Source organism: Myotis lucifugus, unplaced genomic scaffold, assembly GCF_000147115.1.
Source record: "Myotis lucifugus unplaced genomic scaffold, Myoluc2.0 scaffold_938, whole genome shotgun sequence".
Classification (NCBI taxonomy): Eukaryota; Metazoa; Chordata; class Mammalia; order Chiroptera; family Vespertilionidae; genus Myotis; species Myotis lucifugus.
The window spans coordinates 79,624-100,519 of record NW_005871986.1 but is presented as its reverse complement, the minus strand read 5'-3'; the positions used below and the strand labels follow the sequence as shown (position 1 = coordinate 100,519).

At 54.6% G+C, this 20,896-nt stretch overlaps 1 protein-coding gene across 1 annotated transcript in view; it reads left to right on the top strand.

The window, feature by feature from the left end:
- MAB21L3 (mab-21 like 3) overlaps window positions 1-15,145 on the top strand; it is a 37,132-nt gene extending 21,987 nt beyond the window's left edge. Inside the window, 8 exon segments of the mRNA XM_023747662.1 lie at window positions 576-824; window positions 4,975-5,105; window positions 6,521-6,637; window positions 6,640-6,796; window positions 7,832-7,837; window positions 8,857-9,035; window positions 9,490-9,684; window positions 14,377-15,145. Of these exon segments, the coding sequence (XP_023603430.1) occupies window positions 734-824; window positions 4,975-5,105; window positions 6,521-6,637; window positions 6,640-6,796; window positions 7,832-7,837; window positions 8,857-9,035; window positions 9,490-9,684; window positions 14,377-14,733 (1,233 nt within the window). The 5' untranslated portion in view covers window positions 576-733 and the 3' untranslated portion in view covers window positions 14,734-15,145.
- Window positions 15,146-20,896: the final 5,751 nt, after the last annotated feature.

The following is a 20,896-nucleotide window of genomic DNA, read 5'->3' as shown; positions in this document are numbered from 1 at the left end:
CCTGTCCTGCCATTGGTGGGTGTGCGTACGTGTGCCTGTGTGTGGGCCTGTGTGCGTGTGTGTGCGTGTGCCTGTGTGTGTGCCTGTGCATGTGCCTGTGTGTGCGCGTGTGTGCCTGTGTGTGTGCACATGTGTGCCTGTGTGTGTGAGTGTGTGTGTGCGTGCACTTTTTTATATGCAGATCGTGCCCTGATCTGGTTGACAAGACCTAATCGCTTGTTTGTGGGCACAATTATGGGTGCCAGGCTGGTTGTTAGGCAGTTTCCTGTTTTGTTTATTGTAAAGAAGGAAAATAATCCAGGTTTTCTGGGTGGAGGGCACGAGATATTTACTGTCAACAGGAGAAGGAGGAGGGGATATAAGATACTGAGCCCCGGGGGGCACCTGTTGTAGGACCGGAGCGTGAGGGGTGGAGACGCCAGCTGAGGTCATTCTGCCCCGTATTGGACGGGAAGGACAACTTGGAACACTGCACTTCGGCCAAAGCATAGCGCTAAGTGGAATAAAATTAGGTTGGGCTCCAATTCTATTTCATCAACTCTCCTTTTTAAATGATTTTTTAAATCCTCCCAAAGATAACAGATGGATGCTCCCTGTTTGGAAATAGGAGCTTAAGTGAAGAATCGAGAAGGCCAGTCTCTGGTCCACGCACACGTCCCCAGAGAATCTAGCAGAGAGGCTGACGCTGTTGGGAGGAGCCGCTCACAGCGCTGTCCTCCCCTCAAGCAACAGGATGGAGCCTCCACTCGGGACTCAGCAGGGAGCCATGCAACCCCTGGTCGCGGACGACTTCGAAGCCTGCCTGCTGGATAAGGTGAGGACGGGTACTCTCCCACACACCCCTCCTCACCCCTCCTCACCTTCTACCCCCTTCCTCACCCCTCCTCACCCTGCAGGGGGCTGTCTGCCACTCCCGCCCCACCAGAACTTTCCTGAGGTCTCAGGCCCCAGCTTCCCCCCACGCCCCACCAGGGGAGAGAGCCTCTCTGCTCCCACTTTTCTGCCCCATAGACACCCATCAAACTCAGCTGAGTCCACTTTCTCAACGCAATGTCCCGGGCACCGCAGCACAAACCGTGTTTGCCTTCCTGTGGACTCCTCTCGTGTTATTAGTGAACACATTTATCTGACAATCAATTGTACATGGACTCCTGAGGCTGTTCTTGTTATTATCTTGGGGTGGTAACGTCAATGTTATATTGTTTTATTGTTGCTCAGTTTCTGGGGCGAAGAAGAGAGTCTTGGATATTTTTATTCCCCCTGAAATTCACACGCTATCTTTGCACATACGTGGCCAGAATTATGTTCACGGCTCATTGAAGACAATGCAGGAATAGTGTGAAAGGTGCTGGCAGGTTGAGGCCCGTACAGTGTCTCACTTAATCTAACCAACAGCTATGGGGTGCATGCCCATCCCCCCGTGTTTACAGAGGAGGGAACGGAGGCTCCTGTGAGTTAAGTAACTGGTCCGAAGTCACAGAGCTAGGAAGAGGATGCTGAGGTTTCAGTCTACTCTTTTTCTACCCCAAAGCCGCATTTCTTCTGCTAAACCCCTCTGTACGCATCTCCATAAACACACTGGGCACTGCTTTGTGCAGAATACTGTGCCCAAAACACAGGTCTGGGATGGGTCTGCTACCAGAGAGAGACTCTGTGCTCCGGGTCGAGCCCGCAGCCTGGGCCTGTGCCCTCACGAGGAATCGAACCATGACCTCCTGGTTCCTGGGTCGATGCTCAACCACTGAGCCACACCGGCCGGCATTTAGAAACACACAAACCGGTTCTTGGAATTAAATGCAATTCCAGAATTAAAAGTCTGACTTCCTGTTGTCGGGAAGGAAGGCCTCAGCATTTTCCCCAGTGGCACTGACCATGGGTGACATCTGCACGGGCCACATGCTCGGGGTGTGACCACGCCCGTGTGACATTTCGTTCCTGGCACACTATTCAGTGCCATCTCCGTGCCTCTCTCTCAAGGAAGCATTTGCCATGCAAGTGGGTCAGCATGTTATTATAGGGAACAATCTTGACGTCCAAATAATTTATATTTGAAACGGTAAAAGTTGTCCACAAACTTGAGCTATTAATAGTAGCAGGTGATGTGTGGGACAGCAATGGGCCTGACACTGGTTCAGGGGAGAGGGACGTAGCCCGGGATGGGGACGCGTACATAGAGCTGCCTGGAGAGAGGGAGGCCAACCATGGATGGCGCCCTTAAGGGATGAATGGGTGCTCTCATGGCTGCTTGTGCATACACTGTGCTTAGCGAGAGTGACTGAATCTGCATGCTGACAAGTGTAGCGTAACTTACCCACGGCCAGGGCACTGGGAGGGCTGGCTTAGCCTCGGTGCTCACAACACTGAGAACTTTACTGTGAGATGCGGTTCCCAACCACTCTGACCACAACATTCTATCGTCAGCTCTTGTGTTACTTTCCCCTGCTGTTCCTGGTCAGACTTCTGGTCATCGGATGTCCCCTCACCTACTAACCCGGCTTTGTCCATTCTCTGACCAGAGTGCGAAACGTGGCCCGCCGCTGAAACCCTCCCGTGCTCTCTCAGCCACCTGCACATCTTGCCCAGCAAACCCCAGGCTTCGCCCCTCAACTGTTAGCTTTGTGCTGAGAGCATCTTACAGTGGGGCCCACCCACAGACTCATGAGCCCACCCACAGACTCATGGGCCCACCCACAGACTCATGGGCCCACCCACAGACTCATGAGCCCACCCACAGACTCATGGGCCCACCCACAGACTCATAGGCCCACCCACAGACTCATGAGCCCACCCACAGACTCATGAGCCCACCCACAGACTCATAGGCCCACCCACAGACTCATAGGCCCACCCACCACTTTCTTGGTCTCTGCCTGACAATCTCACACATGTGCCCAGGCAGCCCCTCATTCCTTAGAGAAGCTATTCCCAAAGTCTGTCACCCGCAGTCCCTCCCTCCCACCTCTGTCCTCCCTCTCAGCCCATTGCCTGGACTCCTGCTCAGAAAGAAAACAGTCATCAGACAGGAAGTCTCGGATTCCCACATTCCCTGCCCTCTCCTCTGTGTTTGCACCCATCTTTCCTTCCTCCTGGCACCGGTGGAGTCCTCACCGGGTTTCTGCATTTGCCCAGCTCTTCCTGGCTGGGAAACCCTTACTCAGTGGCTCTGCCCTCCGCCCCCACCCCCACCCCTGCTGCTCCACTGGCTCTTCTCAGTCAGCATTTAAACGTGCTTGAACCTGCGTGTCATTTTGAAAATACCTGTCGGTGTCCTTGTTTGTTTTTCCTTCCCTAGCCAACTTCCTAGAGGAGTTGCTTACCTCTGTCTTCACTTGATTGTCTCCCATTCCCTCTTTTTTTTAAAAAAAAAATTATCTCAGAGAGTAAGGGAGAGGGAGAGAGATGGAAACATCAATATGAGAGAAAATCATCGATCAGCTCACCCCCTACTGGGAAGAGAGCCCTCAACCTGGGCCCGTGCCCTTGACTGGGAATCGAACCGTGACCTCCTGGTTCATGGGTCAACACTCAACCACGGAGCCATGCCTCTGTTTCAGAAAAAACTTACAGACTTCCCATCCAAAAATGATTTGGATTTTTCTGTCTCTCCTGGAGTTGACTAAAAATTCCATTGTGTTTCCCACAAACATCTATTTCCCTAAACCTTGCATATCTCTAAAGGCATGTATTTTTGGGGTTCAGTTTTCTGGGGGTATATCCCAATTTTTGGAGACTTGCTGTGCAGAGTCAGCAGGTCCAGGAGGGGGGAGTTCCGAGGAGAAGGGAGCCGTGGTTTATGGACATGGAGGGAAGCAGTCGCTGGACGTTAAACTGTTGAATCTCCACACGGGCGAACCCGTTTCATAGTCACCAGCCTGGACAGGAGGTGTCATCGCCCCCTAACGTCATCGCCTCCCCACAGTTCACAACCCCTGCGTGATGGTCTGGCCCTGCCATTTCCCGGCCTCCAGCCCCTGGGGCACCCTTGCTGGCCCCCCGGCTTTGCCAGGCGTGCTCCTGCTTTGGGGGCCAGGAATGTGCTTTCCCCAGCTGTCAGCAGGGCCCACTCAAAGTCACCTCCTTAGAGATGACTTCCCTGGCCACCTGATTCCAAAATAGTAGCCTTTTTATTCTCTAATCCCTCATCCCATGTGACTTTTCTTCATGGGACTTACCCTACCTGATATCACATTGTACACACACACACACACACACACACACACACATACAGGGGGGCATGAGTAAGTTTACAGTTGTGAGCTCGCGAAACAGAATTTATCCTTGTATTATCATTTATTAATTATTGCATTATTTTTCCATATGAACAACTGTACACCTACTTTTGCCCCACCCTGTATGTATATGTACACGTGTGTATATGTGTGTACATATATACCTAGGTCCTGAATTTTCAACTGGAGGGCAAGTATCCCTGTCTTGTTCGCTGTTGTCTTGTTCGCTGTGCGCCAGCATGTGGAAATGGGGCACCAACCAAACGGCAGGGAATGTCTGTGACCTCCCAAGTCTGTGAACTCACACTTGAATGCATGCTTCTATTTTATTTTTTTAAGATTTTTAAAATTGATTTCAGAGAGGAAGGAAGAGGGAGAGAGAGAGAGAGAGAAACATCAATGATGAGAGAGAATCATTGATCAGCTGCTTCCTGCAAACCTCACACTGGGGATGGAGCCCGCAACCCGGCCATGCGCCCTGATCAGGAATCGAACTGTGACCTCCCTGGTTCACAAGTTGATGCTCACCAATGAAGCCACGCCAGCCCGACGAATGGGTGCCTCTATTTTAGAAGTGAGCTCTCAAGCACTGACAAGCACCATCAGCCCTGAAGCCCCTCTCCCGGAAGCCCTGCTCCTGTGGTCACCCCACTGTGTCCTGTCCTGTCACTTCCTTATGCCAGTGCCCGGGGCAGCCCCAGAAATAACCCCTGTGCTGCTTCCCCGCCCCCCAGGTGGACCAGAGGCGCCCAGCGGGTGTCCCAGATGGTGGAGGAGGTGCAGAAGGTCATCTACCACCTGACCACAGAAATCAGCAACCAGGACATCCGCTTCCAAGCCATCCCGTACTCCCTGATGTACAACGGGAACATCACGGTGAGCGGCCTCCCTCGCCTCTGGGCGCCCACCCGGGGCTCCCGGGAACCGCACGTGACAGGCGCTGACACCACTGAGAATACTAGCGGTACTGCCTGTTTCCTCGGGGACTGAGTTTTTACCGCTTACACACTCATGTGAGCGCCCACATTCCAACTTCCAGCTGATGGAGACTGAGACGGGGAAGTCACAGGGCAAGGTCAGTCCTATGGGGCGCGGAAGCCAGAAGGCACCCTGGGGCCCTGAGCCAGGCCTGTGCCACTCTCACAGTAACCATAGATTGGGGGCTGGGCAGAGGGAATTGTCGAGAAAATGGCTGGAAGTATTCTGTGGGTTGCAGGTGGGGAGGGAAGGCAATGGGAGAGGTGGCCTTTAGAAACAGGGGTTCCAAGCCGCCTCGGAACCCCTGTCCCTGCCGAGGAGCCTCCAGAGCTGTAAGCCGCCAGGGTACCAGCCCGCGCACGTTCATGCACCACTGTGGAGTGGGCGAAGCCGTCCTCCCAGAACGATCTCGCCTGCAGACAATCTCGCTGAGCAGACACGAGGGTTCTCTTCCTTTCAGGGACAGGCGAAGCGAGGCTCTGGATTATTCTGGATCCCCGTGCCCCTGGATCTCGATTTTTCTTACGGCACACAAGAACCCCTTCCATTTGTGTTAAAGATATCTGTATTCACGCCCCTCTCTCCCACCCGACTATGTCCCTCGTTTGTAGGGATCATGTGTGTTGATGGCTCCGTTCCCAGCCCCCAGCAGGGTGCAGCCTGCGGTAGACACTCAACTTCTGTTGAATGAATGAATGAGCAAAAGCATTAGTATGTGAGCACATGATGTACTGGTGCGTACACTCCGAGGTCAGTGGAGGTAGGGACCACCCATAAGATTCTGGGACTTGTTGCATTTTGAAACAGTAAGATCCTGGGAAATTCACCCTAGGATGCAAATGATAAAACTAGATTAGATCCTGGAATGTCAGCACATCTCCGCCCCCCCTCTCCCACCCACTTCCACTGCCTCCTAAATTAGACAAAAGTAGACCCGTGACTAGGAATAGAAGCACAACATTACTTTTCCTAGAACTACATCCTGGGAAATGTCTTTCTGGGAGAAAACTCCTCCCCGTAAACATGAGGTGCCCTGCAAAGCCCAGGTTTCCTTCATGCCTCTTCCTTGCAGACTCACGAAGCCAAGGGCTCGGTGACTTCATGTGCTACTCGAGGCATCACGGGGGGTCAGTGGCAGGACAGGATGGGCCCTCGCAATAGGCAGGTGCCGTTCCCGTCCACCTCGTCACATTGCTGAGGGCTGAGTGGTTAACGGAGCTGCCTGGCTCAGCAGGTGGCTCCAGGGCACGCCTGTGACCTCCAGGGCACACCTGTGACCTCACACTCGTGCTCTCTCTCCTCTCGGACCCCAGGTGTTGTCCCCTAGCCAGTTCCTCGTCACAGTCCCAGTGAGAGGCCTTTCCGGGTACCGGGAGGCCAGGGAGCAGCGCTGGCGGTACTACACGCTGCAGGGCGCCAGGCTCACCTGCTCCCCAGCGGAGCCCCGAGGGCCCTGCAGCAGTGGCTGGAGGTGCAGCAGTTCATGGAGAACCTGTGGCAGTGGCTCAAGGCAGACGTGAGCATTCAGGCGACATGTGCCTCCCAAGTGGCTCAAGGTTTCCGGAAATGACCCATTCGAACCTGTCACTGTCAGGTGAGAGGACCGAGAAAAAGTAGGGTCTACCTTTTAAAGGGTAACCTTGTGATCTGCTTTCCTGGGCAATCCAGTAATTCCAGTTCTAGAGAGAGATTCTTACAGATACACAAAGACATATGTACGAGGATCCCCACGGTCCATAGGCTGTGTGGTAGTGGGGAGCTAGAAAGGGTCCGAAAAAGGAACACGGACCGAGTAAATCCTGCTGCCTCGCCTCGGGGACTGTGCAGCCTTCAGAAAGGGAAGGTGCCTGTGCTCGCACACAGGAGTGAGAACAATTAAGTGGAGAACCAGAGAGCTGAGCAACACCTGTGCCATCTGCACAGGAAGGAATGGGGGGTCCGTGCACATTTCCTTGTCTAGACAGAAGGATTCTGGAAGGTTCCATGATGGAAATAGCCCATGTTTAATGGACTGTGACCATGGGGAGAATGCTCCCATGGATTATTTAATTTAATATGCATAGCACCCCTAGAGAGTAAGAATTATTTTTCTACCTGTTTATAGATAAAAAATGAGATGTAGAGAGATTAAGTACCACGTGGGTGAGCAGAGCTGGGCGCGGGCCAGGCAGGCGGGTCTGGCAGTCGCTGGCCTGCTCGCTTTGCCACGCTGTCCGCAGGGAGAGTGGGTATGAGAGAGTCACACCCGGCGGGTTGAGGATTAGCTGTCAGTAAATCATGCTGAAGTGGTAGGCTTCCTCGTGTTTGTGTCTGGGTGGCTCTGAGAGGAGACAATAGGCTCCTCCTCCCACCCCAGCAGGGAAAGAATGTTCCCTGTGGAGCAGCCGACACAGGCAGCGAGGGAGCTTCTGTTCCCTTCTCCGGGCCAAGAGCCAAGTACCAGCGCCCCACCCAGGGGCTCGTCTTTCTCTCATGAAGCCAGACAAAAAGCCTGCATCCAGCCGGCGTGGCTCAGTGGCTGAGCGGCAACCTGTGGACCAGGAGGTCAGGGTTCGATTCCCGGTCAGGGCACATGCCCGGGTTGTGGGCTGGATCCCCAGTGTGGAGCGTGCAGAGGCAGCCAGTCAGTGGTTCTCTTTCATCACTGATGTTTCTGTTTCTCTCTCTCCCTCTCTGAAATCAATAAAAATATATTAAAAACAACAACCTGCATCCTTTAAAATAAGTGGGGACAGATCAGAAATGGATTCTAGCCTCTGAGCTGGGAAACTTGACCAAGTGCGTTTCCCTCTCTCCCTCTCTCCGTCTGGTGGGAAGTGACGGCGTGTGGGCTTCCTCTGCTCTTGGACTCTCTCTTTTTTAAAAAAAAAAATATTTTTATTGATTTGAGAGAGAGAGAGAAAGAAACATCAATGATGAGAGAATCATTGATCGGCTGCCTCCTGCACACCCGCCCACGCTGGGGATCGAGCCGGCAACCCGAGCATGTGCCCTGACTGGGAATCGAACCGTGACCTCCAGGTTCAGAAGTTGATGCTCAACCCCTGAGCCACACCCACTGGGCGGCTCACTGAACTCTTGAAGCCAGTGACTGGGCAGCAGGTTATAATTGCGAGGCCTTAGGATGGTAATGCAGCCGGGGGCGGGGCTGGCGTGATGCTGGTGAGAACAGATACCCCCAGGAGCCTGTGACTTGGACAAGAGACGGTTAAACCGAACGCCACCACAGGCCGATGAATTAGCAAGGGGCGAGGCTGTCTCAGACAAGGTCGGTGGCTGCGTGGAATGAAGGGGATGTGGAAGAATGGTCAGATTTCATCTTACAGCAGCAAATGCTCTACCTTTTGTTTGTATTCAGCGTCTCTTTCAGTTGAGCCTCCTGAAAAGAATCCATTAATTTCAAAGAAAAGCCTTGGGGGAGGGAGGAGAAAGATACAAGAAAAACCCACCAACCATGCGATTTTCCTAGCAAGGCTTCTGTCGATATTTACTCGGCTCATTGTCTAGTTTTGCTATAAACCGTGCCCCCCTGGGTGGGCTATTGACACCGTGGAAATGGCCCGGCCGCCTGCGGGCGCTGGTCAGAGTCGCTGCTCCCAGACTCCCTCTGTGAATGCTTTTACTGAGCCCGTCCGTCATTTCCCACCAGGAAAGGTCAGCGTGCTCACCACCGGCATCACAGTCCATGTTGCCATGGAAACATCCGTAGGGCAGGTGGAGATCGAGCTGGCCCCGGAAGTGGAGATCCCCACCGCCTGGTCCAAGAGAGCCCCGTGGCCTCGGTGTCTGTCGCGCTGGCCCTCCTCCGACAGGGCGAAGTGCGTCAAGGTACTGGTGAGCAGGCCCCCAGCCCTCACAGCCGCCAACCGCGGCATCGCGGCCTGCCAGCCAGCTTCCCAAAGAAAACAGGTTCCCCAGACCCGCGGTTCTCCGGTGGGGACCCCACGCCAGGGAGCGGCACCTGAGGACCTGCTAGACATGCAGGTTCCCGCGCCCCCTCTGATCTCCGGAACGAGGCTGGGGGAGCAGGCCCCGCCCTCCGGGTTTTAACAAGCCGCCAGGTGATTCTGGTGCAGGTTCCCGTCGGAGAACCCCTCCCAGAGGAAGGAACGCAGCCTCTGCCATTAACTGCCCACGTGCGAGGGGCGGGCCCCGAGGCTGTGTCCACGAGGGTGCTCGCCTGCCCCGGGGCTGGCCCCCAGACCAGTGGATGCTGCGGGGATGGCTTTCTCCTCCGGCCAGCGTCCTCCTTCTCACGTTCCGCGTTCTCCTCTTCCTCCAGTCCTTTGGGTTCTCCCTGTTGGCCCGTTGGCATTATCACTGGCAGCTGAGCTTCCTGCAGGCCGAGCGGGTGCTGCTGGAGCACCTGGACGAGGACGGGGGCTGCCGCCGGCGGTGCTTCCAGGCCCTGCGGCAGATGAAGGAGGACGTCTGGTGTCCAGGGCGGAGGCCTGTGATCACGTCCCACCACCTGCAGGTGAGTGTGCGGCCGGGGCGACCGGGGTGGGTCTCCTCGGCGTCTGGTCGGGCCTGGCCTGGCCACACGGACCGGGCCTGTGTGTGTGTGTGTGTGTGTGTGTGTGTGTGTGTGATGCATGTGATGCATTCAGATGGGCGTCCAGTGTCCCCACTTGCCATATCACAAAGGACCACTCATGGAGAGAGAGAAACCAGCTGTAAGTGTGCCCACAACTCCCCTGGCCAGGGTACCATTTCCTCCGCCTCTCCCTCCCTTTCCCCCTCCCCCTCCTTCCATTTTCTTTCTTTGTGCCTTTCCTTTTTTCCCTCTGTCTCTATCTCTCTCTCCTCCTTTTATTTCACTCAACAAACCACCACAAGTGCCCACTGTGCGCCAGAAACCCCGCTGAGCGTGAGGACTGAATTGCAACACGTGGCCTCTGCACGCGAGAGGTCTTCCGTCTGGGGAAATCGTGCGAGCTGCTCAGACCTCAGATAAAGCCCCGTTTTCCTCGTGTCCTGACTCAGTCCCCACTCAGACCAGGTGCAGCCACTCACGCACACACACGCTCCGCGCAGAGGAGAAAACCAGGGAGTGATCAGGTTAGACCAGGACCGGAACTTCCGGGTTCCAGCATCGGGCATGGGTTTCCCGTCACCCTGCCAGCACCTGCCTCCCCTCCCCCCAAACCCAACATTGCACCTTCACGCCCACCTTCACTCACTCACTCACTCAGCAAATGTGCGTTGAGATGACTACAAGCCAGACACCTGCCGCACCTGGAGGTACCTGGGGAGCAAACACAGACATATGCTGCTCTCGGCTCCCGGGCGGGCAGGGGAGACGGGCGTTGATCAGGCAGCGCTGCAGGTGGAATCACGTGATGCAGGGAGCACCAGGGAGAGGAAGAATGCTGCTCCGGGAACCAGGGCGCCCCTCCTGGAGAGTGGCCTTTGATTACCCTCTTCCGCTCCTCTTTCCCAAATTTCCTACCGCACACGGAGAACTGGACGCCCAGGTCGCACCGTGTGCAGCTCGCTTGGGCCGGGAGGTGTGGGACTCTGACGGGCAGCACAGCCCCAGCCCAGCTAGTTCCATTGGGAGCTCAGGCTTCTCCCCGAGCCCTACCCGGGAGCACAGGTCTATGTGGTGTCTTCCTTGCACGCTCCTACCCGTGCCTCCTCTCCCTCAATGGACAACGATACCATGTTGGTCTTATTCACTCCTGAGCCCCTGTCTCGCCCAGTGCTGTGCACCCAGTAGTTGCTTGGTAGATATTGGTTGGCAGAGTGCATGAGTGATTCCACATCTTGTTCGGCTTCCCCACACCCTCTCCCAAAACCACTGGCCTTTGCTCCGCCTTCTTATCTCTTCTGATGATCTGTCCTCCTCGGTCTGGCCGAGAGTCTCTTCATGTCTGGGACCTTTCTCTCGAGTGTCTACATTCTTAACATGTTCTCAGGCACATGCCCTGAAAGCACACACCTGTGCTGGGGGAGGGGCGCACTCTGTCTGGCCTGACCTTCTCTCTTGCTTGTCTTTCTCCACTGGGAAGAGGTAGAGCTGAGAAGCAAACTCCAGTCTGTCTCAGAGCAAAACCTCATCATCTTGACCCCAATGGCATTGCTCCACAATTAAGATGGATAGAGACACTTTAAGTGGCATGAATAGTTAAGGCAAGATTGACGAGGGCGCCGTGACTTCTCTCAAAACTGCATCCCACCTACGGATCACTTTCATCCCAGCAGCTTCTAGTCATCTAGAGCAGCGGTTCTCAACCTGTGGGTCGCGACCCCTTTGGGGATCAAGCGACCCTTTCACAGGGGTCGCCTAAGACCATCTGAAAACACATATATAATTACATATTGTTTTTGTGATTAATCACTGTGGTTCTCAACCTTCCTAATGCCGCGACCCTTGAATACAGTTCCTCATGTTGTGGTGACCCCCAACCATAAAATTATTTTCGTTGCTACTTCATAACTGTAATTTTGCTACTGTTATGAATCATCATGTAAATATCTGATATGCAGGATGTATTTTCATTGTTACAAATTGAACGTAATTAAAGCATAGTGATTAATCACAAAAACAATCTGTAATTATATGTGTTTTCCGATGGTCTTAGGCGACCCCTGTGAAAGGGTCGTTCGACCCCCAGGTTGGCGACCCACAGGTTGAGAACCGCTGATCTAGAGTCTTAGGGCAACTCCTTCAAGGGTTTCCGCTTCGTTCCTCCCTTCCCACCCACAGAGCACAGCAACACTGCGTGTGCTCAGGAAGGGGCGTTTAAAAGGGAGTCAGGTGTTGGAAGGGTGGGATGAGAGGAGCAGCTGCCTTTTCCCCCAGTCTGCCCCCTTGGTCAGCGGGCAGTGCGATGGCCGCGGCTGGTGGCGGTGTGGGTTGTCCCCGAGGAGGGCTCGAGCGTGCAGGACCATTGCAGGGCGTCCGGCTGGGAAACGTGGAAGAGATTGTGCAAAAGAGCCCATCACGCTCACCTCACCGGAAGCCTGGCCCTCCCCCAAAGGGTCCGCCCCTCCGCCCCCAACAGGCTCTCCCCCAAAGCGTGAAGCAAGAGCTTACCTTTCACTGGCACCCACTCAGAGGCACGGGGCCTCAAGTATCATGGGCTCACTCGCCTCGGTTTGCCTGGGGAGATGAAAGGTTAACGACAGGAGAGGAATGAGCCCCTGTCTTTCGTATCCAGGTTATCTTGACCAGCATGAAATGACCTCCAACTCGTTTGCGTCAAACAATTTAATCTAAGTCAAAATGTAGTCAGTATCTTGCCGTGACCGTAAAACTGTTCTTTTACTTTTTAGTCTAGACTGAATTTTTAAACATACCCAACATCCAAACCATCACATTAGTGAATTCACTATTTCCCTCCGTCAGCATTTCCTGCGTGCCTCCCGTGCGGGCCAGGCCCCCTGCGGGGGGCTGGTGACACAACAGTGACTAAAAGCAGGTATAGTCCTCTGTCTCAGGGAGGTCACCGCCCAGTAGGGACCCCATGGCACGTAGGAACATGAGGGCTACTGGGTTCACTGCTGCTTATGAGAAATAAGTGACAAAGAGGGCGTTTAATGGGTGTCAAAGGGCAATTTGTTGTGATGAATGAGTTTCCTGGGAAAAGGGAGGGCAGGTAGGTGTGCTCCAAGCTGAAGTAGAAAGTAGGGTGTGAAAGGCCCTGAGGGAGAAGAGAGCATGAAATGAGGCCAGTGTTGCCCGACAGTGTGGCTCAGTGGTTGAGCATCCTCCTAGGAACCAGGAAGTCAGGGTTCGATTCCCAGTGGGGAGTGTGCACGAGGCAGCCAATCAATGATTCTCTCTCATCATTGATGTTTCTCTCTCTCTCCCTCTCCTCCCCTCTCTGAAATCAATACAAATATATTTTAAAAAAAGAACTGAGGGCAGTGTGGCTACAAGGAGAAGCCCCAGAGCATGCAGGGCCAGACGAGGCTGGAAAGGCAGCTTGGACCAAACCTTGTGAGCCAGACCATGTAAAGGTTTATGTTTTTAGCTGAAGCAATGGGAAGACTTGGAGGTCCTCATATTTCAAAAAGACCACGTTGGCTTCCGTGTGCCTGGCGACAGGTGGGAAGGCTGTTGCGCAGGTCTGGGCGCGATGTGGTGAAGAGGACGGCCGCACCGCAGACGAGATACGTGGGTGGATTTGAGACCTACGTCGGCAGCGGGATCGGCAGGACTTGCCTGGGGTTGGCGAGGGCGGGGGTGACCCCAGGTCAGTGACTTGCATGACTGGCTGAATGAGCAGCTCTGGAGGCAGACCAGGTAGGGGGAAGGCCGTGAGCTCAGCTGGGACATGTTGAAAGATGACTTTCAGATTTTCAAGAAATACCAGGTAAAGAAGTCAGTGGAGCAGTCTGGGCTGGAGAGAGAATTGGGAGTCACCTGTGTCTCGTGGAAATGAAAGCCACTGTGGTGGAAGGAAGATCGAGTAGGAGGGCCTGGAGCTGGGGAACGCCATGCTTAGGGAGGAGAAGCCTGCGGAGGAGTAGCTGTGGTGCTGGGAGAAACCCGAGGGTGTGGTGGCCTGGAAGCCACGTGAGGAATAACCCCAGAGGAGGGTGTGGAGGAGAGAATCTGCCGGCTGGTCGGGTGAAGCGCGGGCTGGAAGGGGCCTGCGGGGTTCAGCCGTGTGCAGGTCTCCGGGCCTGGAGGAGAGCAGCTTGTGGGGACTGATGGTGGGAGAGTCCAGCCGGAGGGACTGAGGCAGGGAATGGTGCAGAGGAAATGAAGACAAAGACGGGACGATTGGAGCAACCTGGATCTGCAGGGGAGAGTTAGGGCAGGAGGAGAGGTGGGATTGGTGGGAGCAGGAGATCTGTTTAAAAGCCAGCGAGGAAGCGGGAGATCCGTCACAGTTTCCGGAAGGAGAGGGATTCGGCCAGCTGGGAGGAGCAGAGGGGCAGCGAGGAGGATGCTGAAGTCTGGGCCCGAGGGTTTCTGCTTTCCCTGCAAGGCAGAGGCAGAGGGGCGGGGAGAGCTGTGATCACTGGACGTGTTAGTGGGGAGCGAAGGCGTGAACGGAGAGGCGTCGGAGACGGGCAAGGCTGGGAACCCGCTGAGGTTGGGGGATCCGCAATTCGGGGCAGAACCAGCTGGCCCCAGGGTCACGTGAGCTCAGGGTCCCCGAGGATGCCCTCCTCAGGGGCCCACGCGTCTGACCCCCTCCTCCCTCCGCAGACAGTGCTCTTCTGGACTTGCGAGAAGTATCCCCACGCCAAGGACTGGCGGGTCTTCAGCAAAGGGCTCCTGCGCCTGGCGAGGAAGCTGCACAAGTGCGTACGCCAGCGCTTCCTGAAGCACTTCTTCGTGCGCAGCGGCAACCTCCTCCAGCACGCCGCCTCCACCGAGCTGGACGCCGTGGCCCAGAAGCTGGCCCTCTTCCTGAAGGACCCCGGGTCCTCCTGCGGGCTCCTGACCTTCTGCTCCGGCTCCAGCTCTGTGGGTGGGTGCAGGCAGGTGCCAGGTTCCTGCTCAGGAGAACAGCACCGGGTGGCAAAGGGAATCATGCCGACCAGTAGCACCTCAGAGGCCTGACCAGGCCTCCCTGGGCCACGCAAGCCCTGGCCCTCGCCATCGCTAGCTACCTCTCTCGGGGACAGCTCTCATCCAGCCACACGTTGCAAACTGATGACAGTTCTGAGTCTGTTTCCCTTGCTCAGCTGCGGATGGTCCGACGGGGAGGATGGAGACAGAGCCCCTGGAAGCCAGGCATCAGCCTGCTGCCCAGCCCCGGTCCCCCAGCCCGCCGACCACGGGTTCATTGTTTCCATTTGGGAAATGGGACTGTGACTGCGCCTCCCTGAGGGCGGGGCCCAGAGCCCGCGCTGTGCGGTGCCCTTCGAGGAGAAGGCATCGGATCAGCACTCCGTGCTGCTGTTGGTTTATGGCCGGCGTTCGCATCCCGGATGAGTACCTGACCGCTGATTAAATGATTGCGTCTGTTGCATTGGCCTGCGCGTGTTTCCCGCCAGCTCTCCTGTGGTTCCGTCTGTCTCGCTGGTGGTCACCCGGCAGAGAAAGAGAGGTTTCGATGACAGGTGTCAGAGGTGAAAGGGCAGGTCTGTCTGCCTCCTTGATCCCAGCCACTGGCCTCTCCTTGCGTCCCACGCCGTGGGTCAGGGATGGGACTGCCTTGTGTTGATGAAGGAACCTGGTACGGTGATCTGCATGGAATGGCTCGGGTGCTGCTCACCGCTCAGCACCTTCCTTTGCTCTCGTCATTCACTCCCTCATTCAGTGATACATATATGCTCCTTAGGCGTGGGGAATGCGGCAAAGAGCAAGATGGACCAGGCTCACCCGATGGGTGATGCCTAGTGGTGGAGACAGGACATGAACAGTGAGATCAATAAACAAGTTATTATAAATTAGAGCGAGTGCCCCAGAGGAAATAAACAAAACTGAAATAGAGCCACAGAGAGAGCCAGAAGGATAAAGATGCAGACACTGACGGGGAAGGAGAGGGAGCGAGTGCAGGCGTGGAAAGGCCGCAGGGTCGGATCCCCTGGCCTGGGGACGCCGGTAAGGAATTTGTGTTTTGTTGTAAAGTCGAAGGCGAGGCATTTGGCCTCTCCTGGCATCGTGATGCGATTTGCATTTTAAGTTCCTTTTCTAGCATCTGCATAGAGGGTGCGGGGCTCGCCCTGGCGTCGGGCACGGAGGGCTCTCCAGCCCCACATTTTGAATCTCACTGAGATCCCGAGGCCACACACCCTGTGCAGCACGTCGGCTGGGAGTTCTAGTTCTTGGTGAGGCCAGGGGTTTCTCCTGCATTTATGTGCTGCTTCTCAGGTCAAGGGAACCCTTTATCACTTAGAATATTTTCCCCAAATATATAACAGTGACATTCCTATAAGCATGAACTGCTGCTGCCTTTTTAAAAAGGAAAGTCACATTTGAAAAGGAAAACAATTATTTTTATAAAAATACTGTAACCAAATGGTGGGGTCTCTGGGCCATCACATGGGAAACCATGGTTTTAGAATGATGGAGGGAGATCTTTCGAAGCATAAGTTAATAATTTTGACAACACGAACCGACGAGCAGACCAGTGTTTTGCTAAATCATCCAGACTTGCATTCAAATTCTCCTATTCTTAGATCTTGGGAAACATTTTTGAGAAGGTAGCAGACAGATATAGCAAGTTTTTAAAATGTTAATGATGAAAACAGCTGAAGCAAGTTTCGAAACAGCTCTGCAGTCTCACAGAACGCAAAAGGTGTAAGTCGCCTGTACCACTGATTCAAGTGTGTGCGGGTGTTTGGAGAGGGTGGGCCTGGCTGCTTCCGGTAGATTCTTCCCACCTTTCTTCCCACCTTTCCCTGCGGATCTGGTTTCTGGAGGAAGGAGGGCTGTGGGCAGATTCCGGAGAGTTCCGACTGCTGGCCAGCAGAGGGCAGGCGGGGACCACACATGAAAGGAGCCGGGTTCCCACCCAGCGCCTTTTCGGCCAGCAGGCGTCACCCTCCTCGGCCCTGGTTCTCCAGAAAGGGAGCCAGGGATAGAGGATTCAGCTGATGCAGAATTGTTTACCTTTCCGGCCATTTTGGCTAAAATTCACAGTCTTTCTGCTTAAAGCTCAGATTTACAAAGGGAGCCTGTGCAAGTATAGTCCATCGTGGGGATTCTGGAATATTCTGCTCATAGTTCTGAAAGGTCTGATAATATGACTCCTTTATTCTGGTCAGCTTTTTGTTTTGTTTGTTTTGTTTTTAATTCTCCAAAAGGCCTTTTCTGTGCATCTCCGATCTGGGTGCAGGGCTGTTTCCTGGTGAAATGCTTCGTGTTCAGCCGCAGGAACTGACCTGCTCGATTCCACATCCAGCTCTGACTCTGTAACTGCCTGTCCTGGGCAAGTCGTCCAGCTTCCTAAACCCGGATTTCTCTGTGGACTGTGTTATGGCTTGAATGGTGTCCCCCAGAATTCATATGTTGAAGCTCTAGCCCCCAACACCCCAGAATGTGACTGTATTTGGAGACAGGCTCTTTAAAGAGGTGATTGAGTAGAAAGGAGCCTGGAGGGTGGCGCCCTAACCCGATAGGACTGGTGTCCCTAGAAGTTCAGGAAGAGAGGTCCTGGGCAGGCGTGCAAAGACACCAGGCCATCTGCCAGCCCACGGGGCGAGGCCTCAGGGGCAACCATCCCTGCTGGCACCTTGACCCTGGCTTCCAGCCTCCAGAGCCGGGAGGAAATCGCGTGTGTTGTTTAGGCCACGCAGTCTGTGTGCTCTGTTCTGGTGACACTAACGCAGGCCTCGGGGGGAGAAGCCACACCTCCTCACTGGTGAGGAGTACCCACGGAATAATGGTGCTTTGTCGAATCAATGTTTGGTATTGTAGACACCTGTCCCGCACGCTGTCCGTCCATCGCTGCCAGTCCTGGTACCTGCCCCCGCCCCATGTATAAAACCGCCACCAGGAAAGCAGGCACAGCATTCCAGTACGAACCCCGTGCGCCCATCTCTTCCCTTGTCCCTCTTGCTGACGTGGGGAGGCATCCCTCCTCGTGCGGAGTTCTCCGCCTGCGCTGGACCAACGCCGGCGAGCTTCGCAGGGCCACCTCCCTTTGTTTCCTGGCATCGCCCGTCCTCCTGCAGCCCCCTGCCCCTCTCTTCTCTCCACGATCCAGTTTCCCGAGTTATTGTACGTGTCTCCACTTCCTCCGCTCTTCATACTTTTGTTTACTGAGAGAGTCTGAGCTGTTTAAAGAATCACAGGGACACCATGCTCACTGTCTGGGTGGGAAAATGGCCCATTACCAGCCAGAACTTCAGAATTCTCCCAGGTGTGCCTCCTTCCCTAGCCCCCTCCCTCCCTGACATAGGTGAGCCTGGTCCCCTATTTGATGTACGACTCTGGCTTCCATTTTTTGCTGCCTGCTAGTCAGTCATGAGACTGTTGTTTCTTTGTAGGGTGTCTGCTTTTCTCTCTGACTGCTTTTAATTCTCTTCCACCTCCTCCTTTTCTCTCTCTCTCTCTCTCTCTCTCTCTCTCTCTCTCTCTATCTCCCTTTGTAGGCTTCCTTTGTCACTCTGACACATGGACAGAGTCCCCTGGCATCCGTTTGGGACCAGCTCTGCCACTCACAGATTTGTGATCTTGCGCAGACTCTTCGTTTCTCAAAAGGCTTTCCCTCGTCTGAAGATCAGTCCGCATTGCGAATGTTGGTTGCCTTGTCTAGAGTCAGACAGCCCTGGGCTGGAACTCAGCTCTGCCACGTCCTAGCCCATAGCCTTGGCTATTACTCAACTTGGCGAGACCTCAAGTTCTTTGTCCGCAGACTGGGTAGAGATTATGCCTTTTATCCCCGGCATCCCCAGTAATCACCACCCTACATGGATGAGCAGATGAAGCTTCCAGCGGGGACGGTGCGGGCTTCTCACCAAGGCCAGCGGTTGTGGTTTAAGCATTTGCTGGAACAAATAGGCCTGATAGCGTTAGAGCTTCAGGCATCACAACACGGTATCTGGTATCCCAGGGACTCCCTTGTCTCCGTGGACCACTCAGTATCCGGGGCCTCTTTCAGTTGTTCGAGTCATGTAGCCCTCTGCTCACAATCCTCCAACCATTGCCCATCCCGCTCATGCTAAAGCCAGAGCCCTAAATGACCCCCAGCCCCACCTCTGAACCAGTATCCTGTCCCTCACACTCATCCTCACCCATACTGCTTCCTCACTCTTCCTAGAACAAGCCAGGCATGACTCGGGACTTCTGTGCTTATGGCTCCCTGTGTCTGGAGGCCTTCCCTCATGGCTTTATGTAAAATAGTACATTTTATCTCAACCGGTCTTGACATGGGCTACACTCTTTTCTGCTCGATTTCTCTCCATAGCACCCTCTGGACAGTATCTAGCTGTCTGTCTGTCTGTCTGTCCTGCACCCACCAGAGTGAAGGCTCTCTGAAAAAGAGACTGTGTCTGTATTTTCAGGGTTGTATATTTACAACCCCGGGCACATTGTAAGTGTCCAGTACATCGGACCGTGAATGAAAATGTTTGCCAAACTCCTTCAAAAACGATCCATTCAGGTCTCGAGCTCCTTGGACTTTTCCATGTATTTGGTTTGTTTCTTCCCTTAAAAGCAGCAGAATCGCGGAATTTCTAGCTTGCAGAGGAGGTGGAGGTCTTTGCCTGCAGCTTGGAGGAGAGTGGGTCCCGGCAGGGTGAGTGACTGGCCGCAAAGCCCAGGCTCCGAGGTGGTTTGCAAGGGAAACGCTGATGTTTTTCCTTTCAGAAGCCCTTGACCTTCTACAGTGCAAGCCCGAGACCTGGAGGAAATGCAATCTCACAATCTGACTCGAACTTTGGCTCTTCTTCCTCATCTGTGCCCTGAGCTGGGACTTTCGCCCCTCGCCCTCCACCCTGCTTCCTGGTTGTCAGGACGGCGGCGTGGGCGGGACCCCTTGTGGGAGGTGGGGACTTGCTGTTCTCTCCCCACTTCTCTCTCTCTCTCTCCTGAAAAGAAAACTTAAAAGAATCCCGCCACTTATTTTCTCTGAATTCGAACTATATTGGAAGACATGGGAACGTGGGAAAATAACCCTAATCACCACCAAGAGGTTCTGCTGACCAAGTGGGCAGCCCCGCACTTCACAGACGAGAAGGCAGAGGCCAAAAGAGAGGGGAAAAGTAATTTGCTCAAATGTATCCTGTCCCAAACAGAGCTCCTTTTAAAATATATATTTACTGATTTCAGAGAGGAAGGAAGAGGAAGAGAGAGAGATAGAAACATCATTGATGAGAATCATCAATTGGCTGCCTCCTGCACGCCCCCTACTGGGGATCTAGTCCGCAACCAGGGCATGTGCCCTGATGGGGAATGGAACCGTGACCTCCTGGTTCATAGGTTGATGCTCAACCACTGAGCCACACACAGGCCCAAACAGAACTCTTGATTTCTCTTCTCCAGCGTGCCCCTCGCCTCAGTAACTGGAGTCATTATTCCTCCACTCGCTTCAGCCAGAACCCAGGCGTTACCCTTGAGCCCTCTCTTTTCATCACCCAACACCTTCAATCCGCCAGCAAATCCTTTTGGCTCCGCTTTCTAAATATAGGGTAAGTCTGACTCGCAGCCCTCGGCTGCCTCCACCCCCAGGCCACCCCTTCCTCCTGTCCCTTCTGGACGGCCACAGCGGCTTCCTAACTGGTCTCCTCACACCCACCCTCACCCCACCCCCTCCCACCCAAGTGCCCCCCACACAGGAGCCAGAGTGCTGTTTTCAACATGCGCATTGAACCATGGTGCTTCCCTGCTCAAATCCTTCCAATAGTTCCCATCCCTCTTAGAAGACAAGGCCCCCAGGATCTGCCCCCTGCTCTCCTCTCTGCCCTTGCCTACCACCACGCTCCTTCGCTTCATTCCAACACAGCCACCATGCTCATTCCTGCCAGGGCCTTCGTGCCTGTCTGCCCACATGTCCAAGCCTGCTCCTCCCTGGCAGCCTAACACAGACAGCGCCCCTCGCCGGTCCCTTCCCCGGGCGGGGAGCCCAGTCCCCTATTAGAACGTAAGCTCCCTGTGGACAGGGAGGTGTCTTGTTCGCTGCTGTGTCTCCTGCACCTAGAACAATGCCGGGTGCATAGCAAGCGCCCAGTGAGCATTAGTGGAAGGGATGAGTGGGGGAAGGAAGGAATGATTTGGCTTCGTGGCAGGGCCCGGAGCTTGAACCCAGGTCTTCTGACTCAGGCCAGGCTCTTCC